Source organism: Coregonus lavaretus (genome assembly GCF_964263955.1).
Source record: "Coregonus lavaretus genome assembly, chromosome: 2".
NCBI lineage: Eukaryota > Metazoa > Chordata > Actinopteri > Salmoniformes > Salmonidae > Coregonus > Coregonus lavaretus.
In genome coordinates this window covers 73,805,818-73,831,696 of record NC_139989.1, presented here as the reverse complement: position 1 = coordinate 73,831,696, position 25,879 = coordinate 73,805,818, and the positions used below count along the sequence as shown (strand labels likewise).

The following is a 25,879-nucleotide window of genomic DNA, read 5'->3' as shown; positions in this document are numbered from 1 at the left end:
CTGTGTGGCTAAGCCACCAATGTCTTCACATCCTAGGGGAGAGAGGAGCTGCTACCCCTGGGGAGAGAGGAGCTGTTACCCCTGGGGAGAGAGGAGCTGCTACCCCTGGGGAGAGAGGAGCTGCTACCCCTGGGGAAAGAGGAGCCCCTTGGGAGAGAGGAGCTGTTACCCCTGGGGAGAGAGGAGCTGTTACCCCTGGGGAGAGAGGAGCTGCAACCCCTGGGGAGAGAGGAGCTGGTACCCCTGGGGAGAGAGGAGCTGTTACCCCTGGGGAGAGAGGAGCTGTTACCCCTGGGGAGAGAGGAGCTGTTACCCCTGGGGAGAGAGGAGCTGTTACCCCTGGGGAGAGAGGAGCTGCTACCCCTGGGGAGAGAGGTGCTGCCACCCCTGGGGAGAGAGGAGCTGGTACCCCTGGGGAGAGAGGAGCTATTACCCCTGGGGAGACAGGAGCTGCTACCCCTGGGGAGAGAGGAGCCCCTGGGGAGAGAGGAGCTGCTACCCCTGGGGAGAGAGGAGCTGCTACCCCTGGGGAGAAAGGAGCTGCTACCCCTGGGGAGAGAGGAGCTGCTACCCCTGGGGAGAGAGGAGCTGTTACCCATGGGGAGAGAGGAGCTGCTACCCCTGGGGAGAGAAGAGCGCTACCCCTGGGGAGAGAGGAGCTGCTACCCCTGGGGAGAGAGGAGCTGTTACCCCTGGGGAGAGAGGAGCTTCAACCTTGGGGAGAGAGGAGCTTTTACCCCTGGAGAGAGAGGAGCTGCTACCCCTGGGGAGAGAGGAGCTGCTACCCCTGGGGAGAGAGAAGTTGCTACCCCTGGGGAGAGAGGAGCTGCTACCCCTGGGGAGAGAGGTGCTGCCACCCCTGGGGAGAGAGGAGCTGGTACCCCTGGGGAGAGAGGAGCTATTACCCCTGGGGAGACAGGAGCTGCTACCCCTGGGGAGAGAGGAGCCCCTGGGGAGAGAGGAGCTGCTACCCCTGGGGAGAGAGGAGCTGCTACCCCTGGGGAGAAAGGAGCTGCTACCCCTGGGGAGAGAGGAGCTGCTACCCCTGGGGAGAGAGGAGCTGTTACCCATGGGGAGAGAGGAGCTGCTACCCCTGGGGAGAGAAGAGCGCTACCCCTGGGGAGAGAGGAGCTGCTACCCTGGGGAGAGAGGAGCTGTTACCCCTGGGGAGAGAGGAGCTTCAACCTTGGGGAGAGAGGAGCTTTTACCCCTGGAGAGAGAGGAGCTGCTACCCCTGGGGAGAGAGGAGCTGCTACCCCTGGGGAGAGAGAAGCTGCTACCCCTGGGGAGAGAGGAGCTGCTACCCCTGGGGAGAGAGAATCTGCTACCCCTGGGGAGAGGGGCTGCAACCAGGATAGACTGCGACCCTGCTCGGGAAGAGCTTAACGACTGGTGGTTGTTCGGGCAAGTTTGGCAGGAGCTTCAGTGACGAAAACTGCTCAACTTGCTTATGTTTCACAATGTGCCATGGCCGTCTCAGTCACCAGGTTCCAACCCAATTGAACGCTTATGGGAGATTCTGGAGAGGCGCCTGAAACAACGTTTTCCACCACCATCAACAAAACACCAAATTATGGAATTTCTTGTGGAAGAATGATGTCACATCCCTCCAATAGAGTTCCAGACACTTGTAGAATGTATGCCAAGGCACATTGTAAGAGCTATAAAGAGACAGGGAGTGGGAGAGAGAACAGGTAGAACCTGATATGGAAATGAGCAGAACAAACTAAAGGAACTTTCCACCACCGAATGATCATTCCAGACTCTACTTCTATTGAGAGACATATAAAAGGTAAGACGACGATTGTTATGATATTAATATAGTTGATGATATTGTTATGTGTATTAATATAGTTGATGATATTGTTATGTGTATTAATATAGTTGATGATATTGTTATGTGTATTAATATAGTTGATGATATTGTTATGTGTATTACTACAGTTGATGATAGTGTTATGATATAAATATAGTTGATGATATTGTTATGTGTATTAATATAGTTGATGATATTGTTATGTGTATTAATATAGTTGATGATATTGTTATGTGTATTAATATAGTTGATGATATTGTTATGTGTATTCATATAGTTGATGATAGTGTTATGTGTATTCATATAGTTGATGATATTGTTATGTGTATTAATATAGTTGATGATATTGTTATGTGTATTCAAATTGTTGATGATATTGTTATGTGTAATAATATAGTTGATGATATTGTTATGTGTATTCAAATTGTTGATGATATTGTTATGTGTATTAATATAGTTGATGATATTGTTATGTGTATTCAAATTGTTGATGATATTGTTATGTGTATTAATATAGTTGATGATATTGTTATGTGTATTCAAATTGTTGATGATATTGTTATGTGTATTAATATAGTTGATGATATTGTTATGTGTATTAATATAGTTGATGATAGTGTTATGTGTATTCATATAGTTGATGATATTGTTATGTGTATTAATATAGTTGATGATATGTTTTGTGGACAGTGTTATAATAGGCCTACTCTCCTTAAAATGTTTTCAATATAAATTAGATGCGTGGGGTGAATTCGTTCTGTTTCCATCTGTGTGCCCCAGGGTGATCGCTCCTACACTATCTAGAATCTAAAAGGGTTCTTTGGCTGTCCCCATAGGAGAACCCTTTGTAGAACCCTTTTTGGTCCTAGGTAGAACCCTTTTGGGTTCCATGAAGAATCCTTTCCACAGAGGGTTCTACATGGAAGCCAGAAGGGTTTTACCTGGAACCCAAAAGCGTTCTCCTATGGGGACAGCCAGAGGACCCTTTTGGATCTATTTTTTCTAAGAGTGTACTGTATCATAGGTCTATAGACTGTGTTCCCCAGGGTGATCTCCTACTGTATCATAGACCTATAGACTGTGTTCCCCAGGGTGATCTCCTACTGTATCATAGGTCTATAGACTTGTCTTCTCAAAACAGGCTTAAAACACAACAAGCAACAACATTTTCTCTTTCTAATCTACTGTTAACTCTTTTCACTCAGGAAGGTATGTTGTGTGAAAGAGAGACAAATAAATACTGTGGAAAGACTAACAACAACTTACACTTCCTCAAAACAGGTTGTGTGTGTTCATTAGTGCCCACCGTAGCAAAACGTTTGGCAACGGAAACCGTTTAGGTCACCTTGTACAGCGTTTGGAGTAAACTGTTTATGCAACATTTTTAAAACTGTTGTCTGTGGTGTAAACTAATGAATACGACCCAGGTTGTAGCCTACAACTCGGCTGTTGATGTCTGCCTCATGCTGAAACCTGTATGTAGCCTGAGGGGTGTACTATGATGCAAGCTAGATATACTGTTTTTCTAAAGCTAGCTTCAGTTAGCTTCACATTCCAGCTCAGGCCTCATCCATTAGAATATACAGAGCGCTAGTCATCAGGAAGGTGCTCTCTCAGCAGAACAGTAGATATCTCAATGACTTGACATGTTCTGGTTGCGAATTCAGGCTACAAGGTGAGAATCTTTCCAGGGATTATTATAAAGTGTGTAGAGAAATTAAATGTATGGTGTAATTTTAGTACAGTGAGTGTATGTAAAACACTCAGACCTAACAGTCGACTTCTACTGAGACAGGTTTGTGTCAGTCTAATCATACAAAATGGAGCTAACTGCATGTGGGAAAGTCAAATTCAATATATTCATATATTATAGCTCTACATTTAACATTTCATATGATAACTGTAATTGTATCATAGTTCCACTATAGTGTAGTGATCCTCGCTAAATGAGCCAAGTCACAATTCCAACCAAGTAACCCAATTGGCGCCAACGGCGCGATGCGTAGGATGTTTGCCTTTTACACATACAACCTGGGTTAGCTTCCCTGCCCCGCTGTTCGCTACATTGGTGTCAGAAGTAGTATGGTGTCTGTGAGGCCATCAGAATTCATGGCCCGGACATGTGAGGGGTCTGAGTAGTCGAAGCACGGGACTTTTGTAGGGGACAGTGTGAGTCAGGTTACAATTCCCATTGCTGCGATGCGTAGGGTGTTTGCCTTTTTGGCCAGCGACCTGGCTTTACCGCCCTGCCCGCTGTTTGCTACACTATTGATATCATAGGCTTCCCGACATCCGTTGAACAAAGATACATTATAATATGAGTGAAAGGATTTGAGGATAATATCAGTAAGTGTTGATTTAGAGTTGTCTTCTGGGTTCAGCCTTCTAGCTTCCTTTATCAATTGGGTGAAATGTAACAAATGACATGGTCTCAGAGTTTGGAGATAACCAGTCCCAGTTTAAATCACTATGACAACCATTTCATTATTTCCCCAGAGCAGCAAGGGAATCTAGAGACCTAACCTTTTTAATTTAACCTTTATTTAAGTAGACAAGTCAGTTAAGAACAAGTTCTTATTTACAATGACGGCCTACCCCGGACGACGCTTGGGCTATAGCCGAGGTACAGACCTTGATCTGCATATCACCAACAAACTGCTATTATACAGTAAAACCTAGCCTACTTTGCATAATATAAAATCTCTTACTTCTTGCAAAAAACCTTTCTGTACGGATCACTGATCACCCTCAGATCAATCATGTCCGTTTTAGCCCTTCTGTCTACATTCTCAGATACGTTTAGAAAATAACAGATTGAAAGAAACAGTCTACTTTTAATAAATACACATTAGCCTGAGAGAGTGGAAGGGCTGATAGGAATGTGGCCTTGTGTTGCTGCACTGTCTATAACTACCTAAACAAACAGTAACAGGGAGATGAGGTGAAAGAAATCAGTCACGACTACATGTTGTTACAGGCTTTGGTATTTCCATTTATATTTTGAGGTTGGACGTTAGCATGTTGGCCGCACCTCTTGGCGCCACCTCAATAGACAGTATGCTTATGCCTGTACTGGCTTGTCATCTCTTTAGTCAGAAGGGTTCCATCTGTTATGTGATATTGAAGAGCAGCTGGTCCAGTGTTCTGGTTGGCCTTAGAGATGTTAGAAGACTGGCACCTCTTTGTAGCACTGCTTCTTTAAGTTGATGAACAAAGTCTTTCTGTCTTGTATCTCCCAGGGTTTGGTCTGGTTTGGGTTGGTTTGGTCTGGTGTGGTCTGGTTTGGTGTGGTCTGGTTTGGTCTGGTCTGGTCTGGTCTGGTCTGGTTTGGTTTGGTTTGGTCTGGTTTGGTCTGGTTTGGTCTGGTTTGGTTTGGTTTGCTCCACTTGTTTTTTTACTCCATGTTGTAAGTTGGAGGGTCTTTATTTCAGATTTCCTCGTCTGGAGCCACTTCAATGGGCACTCATGGTGGGTGTCCTTTAGGTACCACTTTCTTGTTGCTAGTCAACATTCAGTGGACACTAAGGATTGGACCATTAATACCGGGGCTACGATGCACGTTGCAGTTTTCAAAATCTCGACTGATTTGACACAACGTATCAATGCTTGTATCAAAGTAACAATACTACGTGATGATGACGGTCGAAGCTTCGGACATTACACTACCATCTGACAGGTGTCAGAAGAGCACTGACCTCTGCTGGAAGCTTTGTGTTTTTATCTATACTGAACAAAAATATAAACGCAACATATAAAGTGTTGGTCCCATGTTTCATGAGCTGAAATAAAATATTCCAGAAATGTTCCATTCGCACAAAAAGTTTATTTCTCTCAAATTTTGTGCACAAATTTGTTAACATCCCTGTTAGTGAGCATTTCTCAGTTGCCAAGATAATCCATCCACCTGACAGGGGTGGAATATCAAGAAGCTGTTTAAACAGCATGATAATTGCACAGGTACACCTTGTGCTGGGGACAATAAAAGGCCACTCGAAAATGTGCAGTTTTCTCACACAACACAATGCCACAGATGTCTCAGGTTTTGAGGGAGCGTGCCATTGGCATGCTGACTGCAGGAATGTCCACCAGAGCTGTTGCCAGATAATTGAATGTTCATTTCTCTACCATAAGCTGCCTCCAACGTCGTTTTAGAGAATTTGGCAGTACGTCCAACCGGCCTCACAAAATGCGAGAGATCTCACTGATTTCTCCCTGGTGCCAGTGCTTTTTTTTTTAGATGCAAAGTCTCTTTCAAACACTGACCTCTACTGGACACCTTATTTATACATTTAGTTTGATGTCTTCCAGTTTGTAGCCCCTGAATGGGAGCTCAGCAGGTAGGGACGGGGATTGGGATTTCCCATTGTTGTTTAAATAATGTGTTTTATTTAGTGTAACCTATGATAATATTCTGTCTTTAGTATCCTAAATAATACCACAGATGCATCGTTTTTGAAAACATTGTGAACCTGGAGGCAAAAAGAGAACCCCACATTCTAACTAAATGTTGTTTATTAGCACTCAAATCTATCAATGGCATTTTCGGCAAAATTTGTTGAAAGCCCCAAAGCGTTCAGAAAGCCTCTGTTTCCCATCACTAGTGGACACCCCCATGAGTGTCTTTCAGAACCCCTCCTAAAACCACCTGTTTCGTTTTGGTTGTTGTTAGTGACTCTTTGTTAGTTCCTTCTTCTGTTTGAGAGACAATGTTTTATTTCTTGTTGAGGAACGTAACAATGTTCATGTGATTAAATTAAATCACCCGACTATTTGCATGTGTCTGTTAGTAAATGTTTTATTTCTAAGAGATCATGAGTAAAATAGATAAATTGACATTCTAGAATGAGTTGTCACTGTGTTCACCACAACCAACATGCTGCATCTCTGTTTAGGGGTCAGTGGTCTAAAATGAGTCTCTCTGGGGAGAGAGAGGAGGGGGTCCCTGCCTCTAAAATGAGTCTCTCTGGGGAGAGAGAGGAGGGGGGCCCTGCCTCTAAAATGAGTCTCTCTGGAGAGAGAGAGGAGGGGGGCCCTGCCTCTAAAATGCGTCTCTCTGGGGAACATGACACCAAAGCTAAGAGGTGAGATAACAATTATATGAAGAATTTATTATGTTTATTTCCAAAACGCTATTTCCCCCCAAAAAATCACATTTGTGTTTAAAAAAATATATAATTTATTGCTGATATTACTTTTTCTCAGATTTGTAATTCATAGATTTTAAATGTGTATGCATTTTTTTTGTTGTTGTTTGCAAAACACTACATTTCCATTGTTCAGCTAGAATAAAATGTTTATATCCTGTATATATGACTGTGATATGTGGTTGTCTCACCTAGCTATTGTAAGATGAATGCACTTACAGATGCCATATCTTAATTTGACCCAGTTTCTCTCAGCAGGAAAATAATCCTGCAGCATCCTGCAGCAACAGGAAATGTGAATTATATTATGTGGATTATAATTAATGGAAATTTTTTGTAGGGGTTGATACATTTTTCATTATAGCAAAATAAGTCTGACATTTTGAAGTGGAAATTATAAACTTTAGAAGCCTTTTTAAACCTTGAATACATTACAAGTATGCATTTCCTGCTGTGTGGGAAAATTCATTTTCAAATTTCAACTAAAAAAAAGAGAAAAGTAAAAAGAAAGTAAAGTAAAAGAGAACAATGGCACTGAGTTTGAAGGTAGGCCTTGAAATAAATTCACAGGTACACCTCCAATTGACTCAAATGATGTCAATTAGAATATGAGAAGCTTCTGAAGCCATGACATCATTTTCTGGAATTTTCCAAGCTGTTTAAAGGCACAGTCAACTTAGTGTATAAAAACTTCTGACCCACTGGAATTGAGATACAGTGAATTATAAGTGAAATAATCTGTCTGTAAACAACTGTTGGAAAAATGATTGTGTCATGCACAAAGTAGATGTCCTTACCGACTTGCCAAAACTATAGGTTGTTAACAAGGAATTTGTGGAGAGGTTGAAAAACGAGTTTTAATGATTCCAACCTAAGTGTATGTAAACTTCCGACTTCAACTGTATGGAACCAATAAAAGTAATATATATTTTGGGGTTCAGTGAAGAAGAACCTCTATAGTTCTGATCAACGAAAGGTGAATGTTTTGAGGATGTGAACCCAGCAGCCCTCCAGGTCAGATCAAGCCCGCCTGTTATTTCCAGCGCCCGGCACGGGATTCGAACCAGCCACCTTTCTGCCATAGGTCCAACTCCTGCCACTGCTCCAACTCCTTAGACGCTGGGCGAAAACCTGAGTTACTCTTCAGAAATAAGAATGAGTTAATCTGCCAAAATGAAGACAACATGCTATGCAGACATACATGGTATCACTTATACATAATTATCATACAGAAATCATTGCCAAAAGCACAAGACATACGGTTGCATGTAGGTCTATATTATTTATGGATTGATCATATAGAAATATAGAAACATTATTTTGAACTACTCCAAAGCAATTACATGTGGCGCAGGAACCACTGACTCGCTGCATTATTCTATAGTATTATCAAGACACCTGCTGTTAATTCTTAACTGGTTAGGACAGCTCACGATGTGTCCCAAATATCTGCCGACTAGGTGGGACTAGAGGCTTCATGCATAGCTTTAATTTATACCCATAAGTGTAAAATGTCTTTATTCTCAGCACTTATACGACCAATATTCTACTCTGAGACGCTTTGTGGATATGGGCCCAGATCTCAAAATATTGTTATAAAAAAACATAATGTTTGTTTTACATCTTTAAAAGAAAAATGAATATTACTAATGTAAGCCACTGTCAAGACTGGGTTTAGTTTATTGTGTTGCACTGCTCATGTCCCCATACAGAACTGTCCGCGTCCACGTACGGTTTGGCGCCAAGCATATTGTCCAGTTAGGAGCAGAGTGGTCTGAGGTGATCTTGGGGAACAACGACGGAGTTTGTTACAGTGTTGAGACACCAAAGTTTATTGTTCAATTTGCTTTACGGTCAGTGACAGTATGAGTGTAGCCAGATCCTTTTCACTCGCTATCATTGTTTCATCTTGTGGTTCACAGGATTCGTCATCATCCTCGAGGGACAGACGAACGACCTGCTAGCTAGCCAAGCTAGTCGGTACAGCTAGCTAAGCTAGCTACTCTACCAGCAGCATCCTAGTTATCCTAGCTATCACTACATCATCACTGGCTGCCTGCATTTCTTGTGGACCGATGGAGCTCCTTGGTTGTTTCTTCCACCTGTTAAATACCGTGGAGGGCTTCTCCCTCTCTCGTTGATGGATGCTGGCCTACGCTCCCCCTGTCCGGCTTCTCCCTCTCAGCGATGGCTGGCGGATAGCCATCAAACATTAAACATTTTCTGGTCATGGTTAACCATATTTGTTTTAAGAAAAATGTGTACAATCTAAACAAAACGCATGTCCCTGTCCTCTTTTTCAAGATGTGGGCGATTTTAAACAGCCAGAAGACATTTTTTAATTAAGAAATAACCATTTTTTGGACGACTTGTTGTTTTTAAATGGCTGCTGGGTAATTTGATATGCATCGAAATCTTAGTTCGTAGGCATCAAATTGAGCGAATGCTGCGCAGGTTCACTGAGTTGCAAACCAAATGGGTATAATGGGGTGATGATTGTCTAATCGGATGGTCTAGCCAATGGATTTGTAGATCGGATGCAGTTGCTACCTCAGATTATGAGCCTAGCAGGTGTCATGAATGAGTTATGTAGTACCCACAGACGGCCACAAGGAGGAGCAAGAGAGCCGAAACATTGTGTGCAGACATTTTATGCAATAAATGAAGTAGGTTCAATCTAGTAGTTCTGATCTTCTGATTGGTCCTGATGAGTTGGGCAAGGTCCCCTGCAGGCTACTGTCACTGTTGCATTGGCTCTGAGTCGGGTTCTCTGTCTTCAAATGTTCAGCCTAAGAGAGGGGATTTTTGTGTGTGTGTGTGTGTGTGTGTGTTTAACAGTGATGATGTGTGTGTGTGTGTGTGTGTTTAACAGTGATGATGTGTGTGTGTGTGTGTTTGTGTGTGTGTGTGTCCTCAGAGCAAGAACTCGTGAGTTGGAAGAACTGAGAGGCCTATGGCGTGGGTGTTGTCCTTGGCCACCTGCTGACAAGGCTGACAAGATAGGACCCTTTTGTCCATTGTTATTGGATAGGAACAGAACTTATAACCAGCTCCTGACCTAAATAGATCTTAGCACAACATTTTACTCAACATATCATATTCCATATTCACTATAACAAATATATTTACTACGACATTAGCAAGAACCGCCACATCCTCAGCCGGCTAATCCAGTGTGTGAAGTTTTGCGGAGTGTTTGAGTTAGCTTTGCGAGGCAAAGATGAAACTGAGGGCTCCACCAACCCTGGTAAGCCAACACTTTTGAGATCAGTCAATAAATGCTTCTGGTATTGACTTATATGCTGCCCCTGTCTTCATGTTGTTGCTGGACATATCTTTTTTTAAATGTGTGTAGGTCACCTAAATCATCAGAAAAATTGCCCCTCCTGAGAATTTTTTCAGGAGCCGCCACTGCATCTGGGACATCATGTCTCGCTCCATCCACCAACGCCACGTTGCACCACAGACTGTCCAGGAGTTGGCGGATGCTTTAATCCAGGTCTGGGAGGAGATCCCTCAGGAGACCATCCGCCACCTCATCAGGAGCATGCCCAGGCATTGTAGGGAGGTCATACAGGCACGTGGAGGCCACACACACTACTGAGCCTCATTTTGACTTGTTTTAAGGACATTACATCAAAGTTGGATCAGCCTGTAGTGTGGTTTTCCACTTTAATTTTGAGGGTGACTCCAAATCCAGACCTCCATGGGTTGATAAATTTGATTTCCATTGATAATTTTTGTGTGCTTTTGTTGCCAGCACATTCAACTACGTAAAGAAAAAAGTATTTCATAAGATTATTTCATTCATTCAGATCTAGGATGTGTTATTTTAGTGTTCCCTTTATTTTTTTGAGCAGTGTATATACTATTTATTTAGATGGGTGACATTATCTGCCAAAGCAGTGGCGGCTCCTGAAAAAATTCTCAGGAGGGGCAATTTTTCTGATGATTTAGGTGACCTACACACATTTAAAAAAAGATATGTCCAGCAACAACATGAAGACAGGGGCAGCATATAAATCAATACCAGAAGCATTTATTGACTGATCTCAAAAGTGTTGGCTTACCAGGGTTGGTGGAGCCCTCAGTTTCATCTTTGCCTCGCAAAGCTAACTCAAACACTCCGCAAAACTTCACACACTGGATTAGCCGGCTGAGGATGTGGCGGTTCTTGCTAATGTCGTAGTAAATATATTTGTTATAGTGAATATGGAATATGATATGTTGAGTAAAATGTTGTGCTAAGATCTATTTAGGTCAGGAGCTGGTTATAAGTTCTGTTCCTATCCAATAACAATGGACAAAAGGGTCCTATCTTGTCAGCCTTGTCAGCAGGTGGCCAAGGACAACACCCACGCCATAGGCCTCTCAGTTCTTCCAACTCACGAGTTCTTGCTCTGAGGACACACACACACACAAACACACACACACACACATCATCACTGTTAAACACACACACACACACACATCATCACTGTTAAACACACACACACACACACACACACACAAATCCCCTCTCTTAGGCTGAACATTTGAAGACAGAGAACCCGACTCAGAGCCAATGCAACAGTGACAGTAGCCTGCAGGGGACCTTGCCCAACTCATCAGGACCAATCAGAAGATCAGAACTACTAGATTGAACCTACTTCATTTATTGCATAAAATGTCTGCACACAATGTTTCGGGGCTCTCTTCAGATAATAATAATAATAATAATAATAATAATATGCCATTTAGCAGACGCTTTTATCCAAAGCGACTTACAGTCATGCGTGCATACATTTTTGTGTATGGGTGGTCCCGGGGATCGAACCCACTACCTTGGCGTTACAAGCACCATGCTCTACCAGCTGAGCTACAGAAAGTGGATACTCATGGATGCGCATTGCAATTGTAAAATGTCAACACAATTGGAGACACCACGTCATTTTTGGAGACATGTTATTGACAGTAAACTATTGTAGATGCGACTGCTAACTAACTAAAACATTTTAGCTGGCTAGCTAATCATCTTAGCTAAATGTGGGGCAAACAATTCAGTTATTTACCGTTAATTTGAGGGATTGGGGTGAAAGAAATCGAGTTACATAGTGATACTTTACGATATACTGTATTGACAATATCGCAATATTTTAGCGCTAGTTGGCTGTACCTGCACCAAAACACCATTATTGTTCCTTCATAGCTTGTTCTCAATCTTTTCACATTGGGAGCCAATTTGTTTTCAGCACTTTTATTTCCATGACTGATCAAAACTCGTTCTCATGGCTTTCTGATCCCTCTGCAACAGACATATGGTGCGCAATAAAATCACAGTATCGAATCGCAATACGTATAGAATCATGAGACTCGCAATGCTGATGCATATATCTTATCGTGAGGTTCCTGGCAATTCCCAGCCCAAGTTCATTTGCCACAACAAATCTCTTCGCTAGCAAACGCGATGTCTTCTCCAAAACGGCAATGTGTCTCCAGCAATGTTTACTTTTTTGACGTTCTATGGCATCTCCACTTTCCAAGCATATATGACCACATGTAATATTTTGGTAAGTGATGCAAATAGTGAACTATGTAGGGCCAGGATGTAAAATATATGTAGCTGCAGCAATTTCTCTTATCTGATATGGTAAGTAATGGGGCTTAATTTATAGCTCCCTAAGAGTTTGACGAACGGGTCCGTGAACGCGATTCCAGATATATTTACCTCTGAATAAACTGCCTTTATTACACCATATCCACATCCAGTAAACTTGTGATTATCAACACTAACCTCATCGTTGTGGCGGCGGACAGCTAGCCTGTATCCCTCGTCATCCAGTTGAGTGAGTGGCAATGTCTTTTTTCGTTCGTACCAATTTTTGGAAAATCCTCGGGTGTAGGACTTTCCGCCTTTAGTAGAAACCTGTTGAATTATTAAATTTGGTCTGGGAGGTCCTAATTGTTTCGTTGCCAATTTATCTTCATTTGTTCGCCGACAAAAAGGAACTTCTTTCAAACAATCCACTCTTTTCTCAGTTACGTTCATGGTTACGTAACGTATGACGAAAGCGCGTAAGTGCAAGCCCACAGACACCCATTGAGATTGTATTGAAGGCTCTGAAATTTGAAAAAAATAGATTTTACATGGGAGTCTATGACAGAAGTTCTGGGCGATTTTCAATCTGACTGAAATCGCCCCAAAAGGGGGTGGAGCCATTTGAAGCACGACTTTAGCCTGATTCGACATTTAGTGGCAGTGTGGCACTGTGGCAGATCAGACGTATAGATTACAACACTGATAACTACTGTTGCCGTGATATAATTGATTAGAAAAAAAATCCCTTCCTTTTCCCGTTTGGCAGTGCGTCGCCCATATCGCCCTATTGAACAGGCCGTCCCTGTGCCAAAGTAACATCACTGTAGATAAAGAAGAGCTCTCCAGTAGGTGAACCAAAACTTTCAAAGGCCATTTTCTCAAAAGTGAGGTTACAAGTTTATCATCTTTCAAAGCAAAATTACTTTCCCATTGTTCCTCAACTGTAGTGTATGATATACCTTTTTCTAGCTGAGTCTCTACTTTTATCCAATGTAAAAAACACAAATTTCAAATGTTGCTACATAAAATTGAGCAGATCAGTCACATTTGACTATGTAAAACTTAGCAGTACTACCTATTTCTCTGAGAGTGAGCCAGATATATTTTATTACTGTGTAAAACCTAGCAGTACTACTTATTTCTCTGAGAGTGAGGCACTTATTTCTCTGAGAGTGAGGCAGATATATAGCATTGTGCAAAGAAACATGATTATTTGTCTCTCTGAAATGAAACCATCAAGTGATTGATTTTAAACAAATACATGTCTGTCATTGAACAACCCCATGCCATGATTAGATAGTGAAAAAACACACCAATCTCTTTCATAATTTCTTTAAACTATAAAAGCTAATTTACCAACATTTCTGAAAATGGATATATAGCGTTTTGGGAGGGAGCCTTTTCTACTGAACAAAGGTAAGAAGAACTCATGGGTCATGGTCAGTGAGTTAAACAACACTGTCTCTAGTCATTTCTCCACTCCCATTTTCCCATTTCTTTTTGTTGTTTTCATAATCCATAGGCTAAATCTTTTTTTCAATTTTCATAGTCCTGAAACAATATTAAACAAACACAACATTCCCTCCCTGTGTGTGTGTGTGTGTGTGTGTGTGTGTGTGTGTGTGTGTGTGTGTGTGTGTGTGTGTGTGTGTGTGTGTGTGTGTGTGTGCGCACTCCCTGGATGAGGAGATGTAATCTCTATCCTGATTGCCTAGTCACTTTTACCCCTACCTACATGTACATATTACCTCAACTACCTGGTACCCCTTATTGTTATTTTATTATGTTCATTATTGTAATTTTATTATGTTACTATTTGCTTTTTTATTTAGCTAATTTTTGTTACTTTTTAACTCTGCATTGTTGGGAAAGGGCTCTTAAGTAAGCATTTCACGGTAAAGTGTACCACTGTTGTATTCGGCGCATGTGAGAAATACAATTTGATTTCATTTGAAGCTCATGCGCAGAAATACGTCATTGGGTCTAATGGTCATCTTGTGTTGAACTGCACATGTGCAGGCCGTCAAATCAAAGGCACTCCTTCGATATAAAGTTGTTTATGACTAACATGAAAATGTGTCAGTTTGTTAAACTACTTAAGACAGAACATTTTCAAAATTAACAACTAAGGAAGTCATTTTTACCTCTCATTGACTTCTCAAACCCCAAACCCTGGCCAGGTCTGCTTCATATGCGTTCCCAGAATATTTTTTTTACATCAGCAGTTGTCACAAAGTGCTTATATAGAAACCCAGTCTAAAACCCCAAAGAGCAAGCAATGCAGATGTAGAAGCACGGTGGCTAGGAAAAACTCCCTAGAAAGGCAGAAACCTAGGAAGAAACCTAGAGAGGAACCAGGCTCTGAGGGGTGGCCAGTCCTCTTCTGGCTGTGCTGGGAGGAGATTATAAGAGGATATGGCCATTAAGGCCAGATCGTTCTTCAAGATTTTCAAATGTTAATAGATGACCAACAGGGTCAAATAATAATCACTGTGGTTATAGAGGGTGCAACACGTCAGCACCTCAGGAGTAAATGTCAGTTGGCTTTTCATAGCCGAGCATTCAGAGGTCGAGACAGCAGGTTTGGGACAAGGTCGCACGTCCGGTGAACAGGTCAGAGTTCCATAGCAGAAACTGGATCAGCAGAATGACAAGGTATCACGTCCGGTGGAGCATGTATCGATACTGATAGGATCGAAAGAAGGGGAGCGCTGCTCTCGGATCAGTTTTCTCCATTCAAATCTTTCCTTAACATTATAATTAGTTCACAATACTGATGACAGATCAGCTCCTAGAGAGATATTATCACCTACGGCTGCAAATATGGATTTGGCACATCATTGGGCACATGTTAGGCTACACATCATGAAATATATTGAGACAAATTACAGACTGTAGCCTACAAGTAGCAAAATAGAACTCAATTAATTGAACATGAAATATATTTCAATATGATTGAAATAGGCCTATAGCCTACTGTTTATATTTTAGTGCAGTCATCTCGGTTTTCATTTGAAACAAATTTGTGTACTTCCCTTGTTTGAATCAATTGCAAAGACATTGGCAACTTTGTATTTGTACTCAACTTTGTTCTGAATTTATCTGCGGTCACAAAGAGACGGATAAACCATGTGATTCTATGTTTACTGGAGATAATCTGTGTATAAAGTCATGCGGAAGGGCAAAAAAGCATCTATGATGCTAATAGGAAGATTCTAACAATGAACTTAGCCTTAAGATGCTTTTGGGAAACCAGTCCTGGATAAGAACATCTGCTAAATGACTAAAATGTAAAATGTAAATGTTTTACATACAGATCTCATATTACTGTATTGAATGTTGTACATGTGTACAGTTCTTTATTACAAATGTGGTTATTTGTTACATTTATTACTGTGTAAAACCTAGCAATACTTCTGATTTATCTGAGAGTGAGGCAGATATATAGCATTTTACAAAAGAAACACATTATTTGTCTCTGAAATGAAACCATCAAGTGATAGATTTTAAACAAATACATGTCTGTCATTGAACAACCCCATACCATGATTAGATAGTGAAAAAACACACCAATCTCTTTCATAATTTCTTTAAAGAATATAAGCTAATTTACCAACATTTCTGAAAATTGCGTTTTAGAATGAAACTCTTCATATGTTTCCCCATCTGAGCTCAGAGTAGATGAGAGATGTAATGTTTGTCTCTGTTGTGTTGAAGTCCAATCAAGCAGGAGAGACCAGCCTCCCCTGTACCCAGCTGTGTGTCCATGAAGAGTGACTGGTCTATGGGTCATCCTATAACGTTTAGAGAGGGATACTTTTCTACTGAACAAAGGTAAGAAGAACTCATGGGTCATGGTCAGTGAGTTAAACAACACTGTCTCTAGTCATTTTACCATTTATTTTTGTTGTTTTCATAATCCATAGGCTAATCCTTTTTTCCATTTTCATAGTCCTGAAACAATATTAAACTAACACAACATTCCCTCCCTGTGTGTGTGTGTGTGTGTGTGTGTGTGTGTGTGTGTGTGTGTGTGTGTGTGTGTGTGTGTGTGTGTGTGTGTGTGTGTGTGTGTGTGTGTGCACTCCCTGGATGAGGAGTAATCTCATGTTTTGTCCCCAGAAACCAACAGGAGAGATCAGAGTCAGAGATTCTCAGTGGTCAGTCTTCCCAGAGTCATCAAACAGACCTGGCCTCCATATTCAGTGTATGTGGTCCTGTTATGTACATTTGTTTTTGTTTACATCAAGTAAAGTTGATCTGTCAATCATTCATTCATGTGTTAATGAGAAAGCATTTAGTCTCTTGCTTAACTTATTTACTTGATTTATTTCAGTTGCTTGAAGAGAATATTATGACATTTGTGAAGAACGAGCTGAATATGTTCAAGAGGATTCTTAGTCCAGAACTCCCAGAAGGCTTTGAGAGTCAGAAGCAGGATAAGGAAGTGGTGGATGCTGAAGATGAGAAGCAGGAGAGCAGTGCCAGAGAGGGGGCTCTGAAGATCACTCTGCACGTCCTGAGGAAAATGAACCAGAAGGAGCTTGCTGACACACTGGAGAAAAGTAAGAGCTGTCTTCCTCATGTTGAATGCTGTTTTAGAACATTTAAAAGCTGTAGCTAAAGTACAGCTAAAGTAGCTGTGTAACTCAGTGATATTGTAGCAGCCTTAACACTACACCAAGTGACCTCATCAAGTAGCAGCAGGGATGTGTTGTGTTACTTAATTTAGACAGAGAAGAGGGGGGAGAGAGAGAGAGAGAGAGAGAGAGAGAGAGAGAGAGAGAGAGAGAGAGAGAGATCATAATAATATAATCAGTCACACCAGTCTGTAATGCACTATGAAAACATTTGCACATTTATACAGTCAGTTAAGAGAATAAAGTATTATCATTTAAAATGTTATAACAGTCCTAGAATACTGTAGGCATTAAAACAGACGTAATATTAATATGCTCTGTGTTATTTCTAGATTCAGATGAGCGTGCTGTGATTCTTCAACGTGAACTCAAATCTAATCTAAAGAAGAAGTTTCAATGTGTATTTGAGGGGATCGCTAAACAAGGAAACCCAACACTTCTCAATAAGATCTACACAGAGCTCTACATCACAGAGGGTGGAACAGGAGAGGTCAATAATGAACATGAGCTGAGACAGATTGAGACAACAACCAGGAAACAAGCAAGACCAGAGACTGCAGTCAAATGTAACGACATCTTCAAACCCTTAACTGGACAAGACAAACTTATCAGAACTGTGCTGACAAAGGGAGTCGCTGGCATTGGAAAAACAGTCTCTGTGCAGAAGTTCATTCTGGACTGGGCTGAAGGAAAAGCAAATCAGGATGTCCAATTTGTATTTTCATTCCCTTTCCGGGAGCTGAATTTGATGAAAAAGGAAAAACACACTTTGATTGAACTTCTCAATCACTTCTCAATGGAAACCAAAGAATCAAGAATCTCCAACTACGACAAGTACAAAGTTCTGTTCATCTTTGATGGTCTGGATGAGTGCCGACTGCCCCTAGACTTCCAGAAGAACAAGATATGTTGTGACGTCACAAAGTCAACCTCAGTGGATGTTCTGCTGACAAATCTCATCAAGGGAAATCTGCTTCCCTCTGCTCTCCTCTGGATAACTACCCGACCTGCAGCAGCCAATAAGATCCCTTCAGGGTGTGTTCACCAGGTGACAGAGGTACGAGGGTTCAATGACCCACAGAAGGAGGAGTACTTCAGGAAGAGATTCAGTGATGAGGACCTGGCCAGCAGAATCATCTCACACATAAAGACATCAAGGAGCCTCCACATCATGTGCCACATTCCAGTCTTCTGTTGGATTTCTGCAACAGTCCTTGAACACATGTTGAGTACAGACAAGACAGAAGAGATGCCCAAGACACTGACTGAGATGTACTCACACCTTGTGGAGTTTCATACCAAACAGAAGAATGAAAAGTATCTTGGGAAAGAAGAGACAGGTCCACACTGGAATAAAGAGAGCATTCTGTCACTGGGAAAACTGGCTTTTCAACAGCTTGTTGAGGGCAATCTGATTTTCTATAAAAAAGACCTGAAAAGGGCTGGCATTGATGTCAATGACGCATCAGTGTATTCAGGATTGTGCACACAGATCTTTAAAGAGGAATGTGGGCTGTACCAGGACAAGGTCTACTGCTTCGTGCATCTGAGCATTCAGGAGTTTCTGGCTGCTGTATATGTGTTCCTCTCATTCATCAACAACAATGAGAATCTAATGGCCGAACCTCAATCAACCAGGAACTTTTTTGCACTGTTCAGAGACAAGCCTGAAGTTACTTTGTACAAGAGTGCTGTGGATAAAGCCTTACAAAGTGAGACAGGAAACCTGGACCTTTTCCTCCGCTTCCTTCTGGGCCTCTCACTGGAGTCCAATCAGAAGTACTTACGGGGTCTACTGACAAAGACAAGAAGCAGCTCACAGAGCCATGAAGAAATAGTCAATTACATCAAGGAGAAGATCAGGGAGAATCCCTCTCCAGAGAGGTGCATCAATCTGTTCCACTGTCTGAATGAACTGAATGACCATTCTCTAGTGGAGGAGATCCAAAGCTACCTGAGATCAGGAAGTCTCTCAGAAGCCAAACTGTCACCTGCACAGTGGTCAGCTCTGGTCTTTGTGTTGCTGACTTCAGAAAAGGAGCTGGATGTGTTTGACCTGAAGAAATACTCCAGATCAGAGGAAGGTCTTCTGAGGCTGCTGCCAGTGGTCAAAGCCTCCAGAGCTGCTCTGTGAGTACATAAAATGACTTTTAAGTACTAATCATCAGGAAGAAATATTCAGTTTAGAGAAATATATGTATTATTGAAAAACATATTGAATCAATGCATTGATGTTCACATTAGTATAACAATATGACCATACAATTCTAGGAGATGGAAGATGAATCTATATGTTGTTTAAGAGAATAAACCAAATGCATCTGCCATTGTCCTTCTACACTACTGGTGTTAAATTAACAGTGTGTTTGTGAAATCATGATGATCTCTCTGTCAGGCTGTCAGGCTGTGGAGTCACAGAGAAAGGCTGTGCTTCTCTGGTCTCAGCTCTGAAGTCAAACCCCTCACACCTGAGAGAGCTGGACCTGAGTAACAATGACCTGAAGGATTCAGGAGTGAAGCTGCTCTCTGCTGGACTGGGGAATCCCCACTGTAAACTGGAGACTCTGAGGTCAGTATTCCTGTATCACTCAATGACCACACACACACTGGACACACTCTGGACACACACACACACACACACACACTGGACACACACACACACACACACACACAAACACACTGGACACACACACACACACACACACACACACACCCACACACACACTGGACACACCCCCACTGGACACACACACTGGACACACACACACACATACTGGGCACACACACACAAGAACACAATGGACACACACACACACTGGACACACACACACACACACACACACACACACACACACACTGGACACACACACACACACACACACACACACACACACACACACACACACACACACACACAGGACACACACACACACACACACACACACACACACACACAAAAACACAATGGACACACACACACTGGACACACACACACACACACACACACACACAAAAACACAATGGACACACACACACTGGACACACACACACACTGGACACACACACACACACCCACACACACACACACTGGACACACACACACACACACACACACTGGACACACACACACACACACACTGGACACACACACACACACCCACACACACACACACTGGACACACACACACTGGACACACACACACACACACACACACACACACACACACACACACACTGGACACACACACACACACCCACACACACACACACTGGACACACACACACTGGACACACAATGATTAATTTAGAAACATGTTATCTATTGTTAATAATGATACATTCATTCATTTATGTACAGTACCAGTCAAAATTTTGGACACACCTACTCATTCAAGGGCTTTTCTTTATTTTTACTATTTTCTACATTGTAAAATAATAGTGAAGACATTAAAACTATGAAATAACACATATGGAATCATGTAGTAACCAAAAAAGTGTTAAACAAATAAAATATAGAATTAGCCACCCTGTGCCTTGATGACAGCTTTGCACACTCTTGGCATTCTCTCAACCAGCTTCACCTGGAATGCTTTTCCAACAGTCTTGAAGGAGTTCCCACATATGCTGAGCACTTGTTGGCTGCTTTTCCTTCCCTCTGCCGTCCGACTCATCCCAAACCATCTCAATTGGGTTGAGGTCAGGTGATTGTGGATGCCAGGTCATCTGATGCAGCACTCAATCACTCTCCTTCTTGGTCAAATAGCCCTTACACAGCCTGGAAGTGTGTTGGCCTGGAAGTGTGTTGTCCTGTTGAAAAACAAATGATAGTCCCACTAAGCCCAAACCAGATGGGATGGCGTATCGCTGCAGAATGCTGTGGTAGCCATGCTGGATAAGTGTGCCTTGAATTCTAAATAAATCACAAACAGTGTCACCAGCAAAGCACCCCCACACCATCACACCTCCTCCTCCATGCTTTACGGTGGGAACTACACATGCCGAGATCATCCGTTCACCCACACTGCTTCTCACAAAGACACGGCGGTTGGAACCAAAAATCGCCCATTTGGACTCCAGACCAAAGGACAAATGTCCACCTGTGTAATGTCCATTGCTCGGCCCAAGCAGGTCTCTTCTTATTATTGGTGTCCTTTAGTAGTGATTTCTTTGCAGCAATTCGACCATGAAGGCCTGATTCACACAGTCTCCTCTGAACAGTTGATGTTGAGATGTGTCTGTGACTTGAACTTTGTGATGCATTTATTTGGGCTGCAATTTCTGAGGCTGGTAACTCTAATGAACTTATCCTCTGCAGCAGAGGAAACTCTGGGTCTTCCATACCTGTGGCGGTCCTCATGAGAGCCAGTTTCATCATAGCGCTTGATGTTTTTTGCGACTGCACTTGAAGAAATGTTCGAAGTTCTTGAAATGTTCCGTATTGACTGGCCGTCATGTCTTAAAGTTATGATGGACTGTCGTTTCTCTTTGCCTATTTGAGCTGTTCTTGCCATAATATGGACTTGGTCTTTTACCAAATAGGGCCATCTTCTTTATACCCCCCTACCTTGTCACAACACAACTGATTGGCTCAAACACATTAAGAAGGAAATAAATTCCACAAATTAACTTTTAAGAAGGCCCACCTGTTAATTGAAATGCATTCCAGGTGACTACCTCATGAAGCTGGTTGAGAGAATGCCAAGAGTGTGCAAAGCTGTCATCAAGGCAAAGGGTGGCTATTTGAAGAATCTCAAATATAAAATAGATTTGGATTAATTTAACACTTTTTTGGTTACTACATGATTCCATATGTGTTATTTCATAGTTTTGATGTCTTCACTATTATTCTGCAATGTAAAAAATAGTAAAAATAAAGAAAAACCCTTGAATGTGTAGGTGTGTCCAAACTTTTGACTGGTACTGTATATATACTGTCACGAACTCTGATGCGGATGTGGTGCGAATCAATAGCAGGACACAGGAGCTCAGTTAATCCAGACTTTACTAGAAAATCCAAAAATCATAACACGGGTCAAACAACCCGGAGGCGAAACATACGCCACAGTGCGTAAAACACTCCCAAACCGAACTGTGCACGAACAATAGTGCGACGGTAAAACAATTACACACAACACATGACAAACAAATGGAACAATATATAGGGTACAAAATCACACTAACAGGGAACAGGTGCACAACAACTAGACAAAACCAAACGAACATCGAAAACATCCAACGGTGGCAGCTAGTACTCCGGGGACGACGAACGCCGAAACCTGCCCGAACAAGGAGGAGGAGCAGCCTCGGCCGAAACCGTGACATATACATATGTATATATGAATAGATATGGCAGGTTTCAGGACTCTGATGTATCTGAAATTGTTGAAAGAATAAATTTTCACACCAATGAATAGCAGTGTGATTTTTTATATGATTTGACTCTTTGCAGGCTGTCAGGCTGTCTAGTCACAGAGGAAGGCTGTGCTTCTCTGGTCTCAGCTCTGAAGTTAAACCCCTCACACCTGAGAGAGCTGGATCTGAGCTACAATCACCCAGGAGACTCAGGAGTCAGACTGCTCTCTGCTGGACTGGAGGATCCACACTGCAGACTGGAGAAACTCAAGTATGTAGAGGGTTTATGTCAATGTTCATATCAGACATGTTGGAGTTATCAGGCTAGTTAAGACAAACATTCTGACCACCACTTGGACTAAGTTATATAAAGACTGTGTGTGTGTGTCCAGTGTGTGTGTGTGTGTGTGTGTGTGTGTGTGTGTGTGTGTGTGTGTGTGTGTGTGTGTGTGTGTGTGTGTGTGTGTGTGTGTGTGTGTCCAGTGTGTGTGTGTGTGTGTCCAGTGTGTGCATGTGTGTGTGTGTGTGTGTCCAGTGTGTGTGTGTGTGTCCAGTGTGTGCATGTGTGTGTGTGTGTGTGTCCAGTTTGTGTGTGTGCACGTGTATCAGGATGCAAGCGCACACAATGAACACACTGGACACACACAGACTGGACACATACACACACACTGGTCACACACACACAAACTCACACGGACACACACACACTCACACTGGACAAACACACACACACACACACCCACACACACACACACACACACTGGACACACACACACATACTGGAAACACACACACACACAAACTCACACGGACACACACACTGGACACACACACACACTGGACACAAACTGGACACACACACTCACACTCACACTCACACTGGACAAACACACACACACACCCACACACACACACACACACACACACACTGGACACACACACACATACTGGAAACACACACACACTGGACACACACACTGGACACAAACTGGACACACACACTCACACTCACACGGACACACACACTGAACACACACACTGGACACACACACACACACATTCACACTGGACACACACACACACACGCTGGACACACACACACACACATCCTTGACACACACACACACACACACACACACTGGACACACGCACACACACACACTGGACACACACACACAAACACACACTGGACACACACACACACACACACACTGGACCAGCACACTCACACACACACAAACACACACACACACACTGGAAACACACTCACACTGGACACACACACACACACACTGGACATACACACACTGGACACACACACACACTGGACACACACACACTGAAAACACACACACACTGGACACACACACACTGAAAACACACACACTGAAAACACACACACACTGGACACACACACACACTGGACACACACACACACACACACACTGGAAACACACACACTGGACACACACACACACGCTGGACACACACACACACACATCCTTGACACACACACACACACACACACACACTGGACACACGCACACACACACACTGGACACACACACACAAACACACACTGGACACACACACACACACACACACACTGGACCAGCACACTCACACACACACTGGAAACACACACTCAGGACAAAAACACACACACACAAACACACACTGGATCACACACACACACTCACACTGGAGACACACACACACACTGGACACACACACACACACACACATACACACACACACACACACTGGAAACACACACACTCTGGACAAAAACACACACACATACACACACTGGATCACACACACACACACACACTGGAGACACACACACACACCGGACACATACACACACGCACACATTCACACACACACACACACTGGACACACACACACACACTGGACACATACACACACACACACACACACACACTGGACACACACACACACACACACACACACACACAACCTGAACACACATACTCACACAAACTGGACCAACACACACTAACACACTGGATCTACACACACACACTCACTCACACACATTGGAAAAAACACACTAGACACACACACACACGCTGGACACACACACACACACACTGGACAAACACACATGCACACACACACACACACACACACACACTGGACACACACACACACACACACGCACTGGACACACACACACACACACACACACACACTGGACACACACACACACTCACACACACTAACCCACCCACACACACAAACTGGAAAAAAACACAGTAGACACACACACACGCACACATACACACACAAACAAACACACTGGACAAACACACACACACACTGGACAAACACACACACAGACTGGACACACACACACACACACACACAAAGGAAACACTCACACTCACACAGGACACACACACACACTGGATCCATACATACACACACTAGACACACACACATACGCACTGGACACACACACACATACACTGGACACACACACACATACACTGGACACACACACACTGGACACACACACACACACACACACACTGGACACATACACAAAAAGGACGCACACTGGACACACACACACACTGGGCACACACACACATACACTGGACACACACACACATACACTGGACACACACACACACACACTGGACACATACACAAAAAGGACGCACACTGGACACACACGCACTCTGGACACACGATCACACACACACTGGCCCCACATACACACTCACACTGGACAAATACACACACAAAAAGAACACATACACAAAAAGGACACACACAGGACACAAACACTGGACACACACACACACACACACACACACACACACAGTCAGCATATAACTTTTTCCAAGTGTGTGTGTGTGTGTGTGTGTGTGTGTGTGTGAGTTCAGGTGTATCCCTCAATGACTGTCTGTTCTTCTGCTTACCGCTACAGTGTGGAACATGGTGGAGAGAACACAATGAAACCTGGACTTAGAAAATGTGAGTGTTGACTGCTGTGAAGAATATGACTAAGAATAAGTCTTAATTCAAGTGAAGTCAAAGTCAAAGACCACCATCATTACTTACTTGGTCATATTAAATATCAGCTGTAGTTCTACAGAAGCACAAATCAGGGACACCAAAGTTTACAAAGAGTTGCTTTGACAATGTGTGTGTCTGTGTGTGTGTGTGGCGTGTTCCTGTTACATTAGAAGTGTGTGTGTGTGTGTGTGTGTGTGTGTTCAGTGTGTGTGTGTGTGTGTGTGTGTGTGTGTGTGCAGTGTGTGTGTGTGTGTGTGTGTGTGTTCAGGATGTGTGTGTGTGTGTCCAGTGTGTGTGT

At 42.8% G+C, this 25,879-nt stretch overlaps 2 protein-coding genes across 2 annotated transcripts in view; both read left to right on the top strand.

Moving 5' to 3' along the window:
• Positions 1-1,697: 1,697 nt before the first annotated feature.
• On the top strand, positions 1,698-23,031 carry LOC311141298 (NLR family CARD domain-containing protein 3-like). The gene is made up of 7 exons (XM_084176593.1): positions 1,698-1,792; positions 6,709-6,897; positions 16,256-16,372; positions 16,661-16,745; positions 16,875-17,103; positions 17,511-19,308; positions 22,628-23,031. Exons 2-7 carry the CDS (start codon positions 6,725-6,727, stop codon positions 22,860-22,862), a joined length of 2,637 nt encoding a protein of 878 aa, XP_084032719.1. The 5' UTR covers positions 1,698-1,792; positions 6,709-6,724; the 3' UTR covers positions 22,863-23,031.
• A 2,383-nt stretch (positions 23,032-25,414) lies between these two features.
• LOC311141904 (stonustoxin subunit beta-like) overlaps positions 25,415-25,879 on the top strand; it is a 1,272-nt gene continuing 807 nt past the window's right edge. Inside the window, exon 1 of the mRNA XM_084177410.1 lies at positions 25,415-25,539. Coding sequence (XP_084033536.1) covers positions 25,461-25,539 — 79 coding nt within the window. The 5' untranslated portion in view covers positions 25,415-25,460. The remainder of the gene's footprint in view (positions 25,540-25,879) is intronic.

What these genes read in the sequence shown, in the direction of transcription:
- LOC311141298 (XM_084176593.1), top strand. Translation starts at nt 6,725, where the DNA reads ATGAGTCTCTCTGGGGAGAGAGAGGAGGGGGTCCCTGCCTCTAAAATG. An exon ending in TACTTTTCTACTGAACAAAG is followed by an intron (nt 16,373 to 16,660) that starts GTAAGAAGAACT and finishes TTTTGTCCCCAG; the next exon opens with AAACCAACAGGAGAGATCAG. An exon ending in AAAGCCTCCAGAGCTGCTCT is followed by an intron (nt 19,309 to 22,627) that starts GTGAGTACATAA and finishes GACTCTTTGCAG; the next exon opens with GCTGTCAGGCTGTCTAGTCA.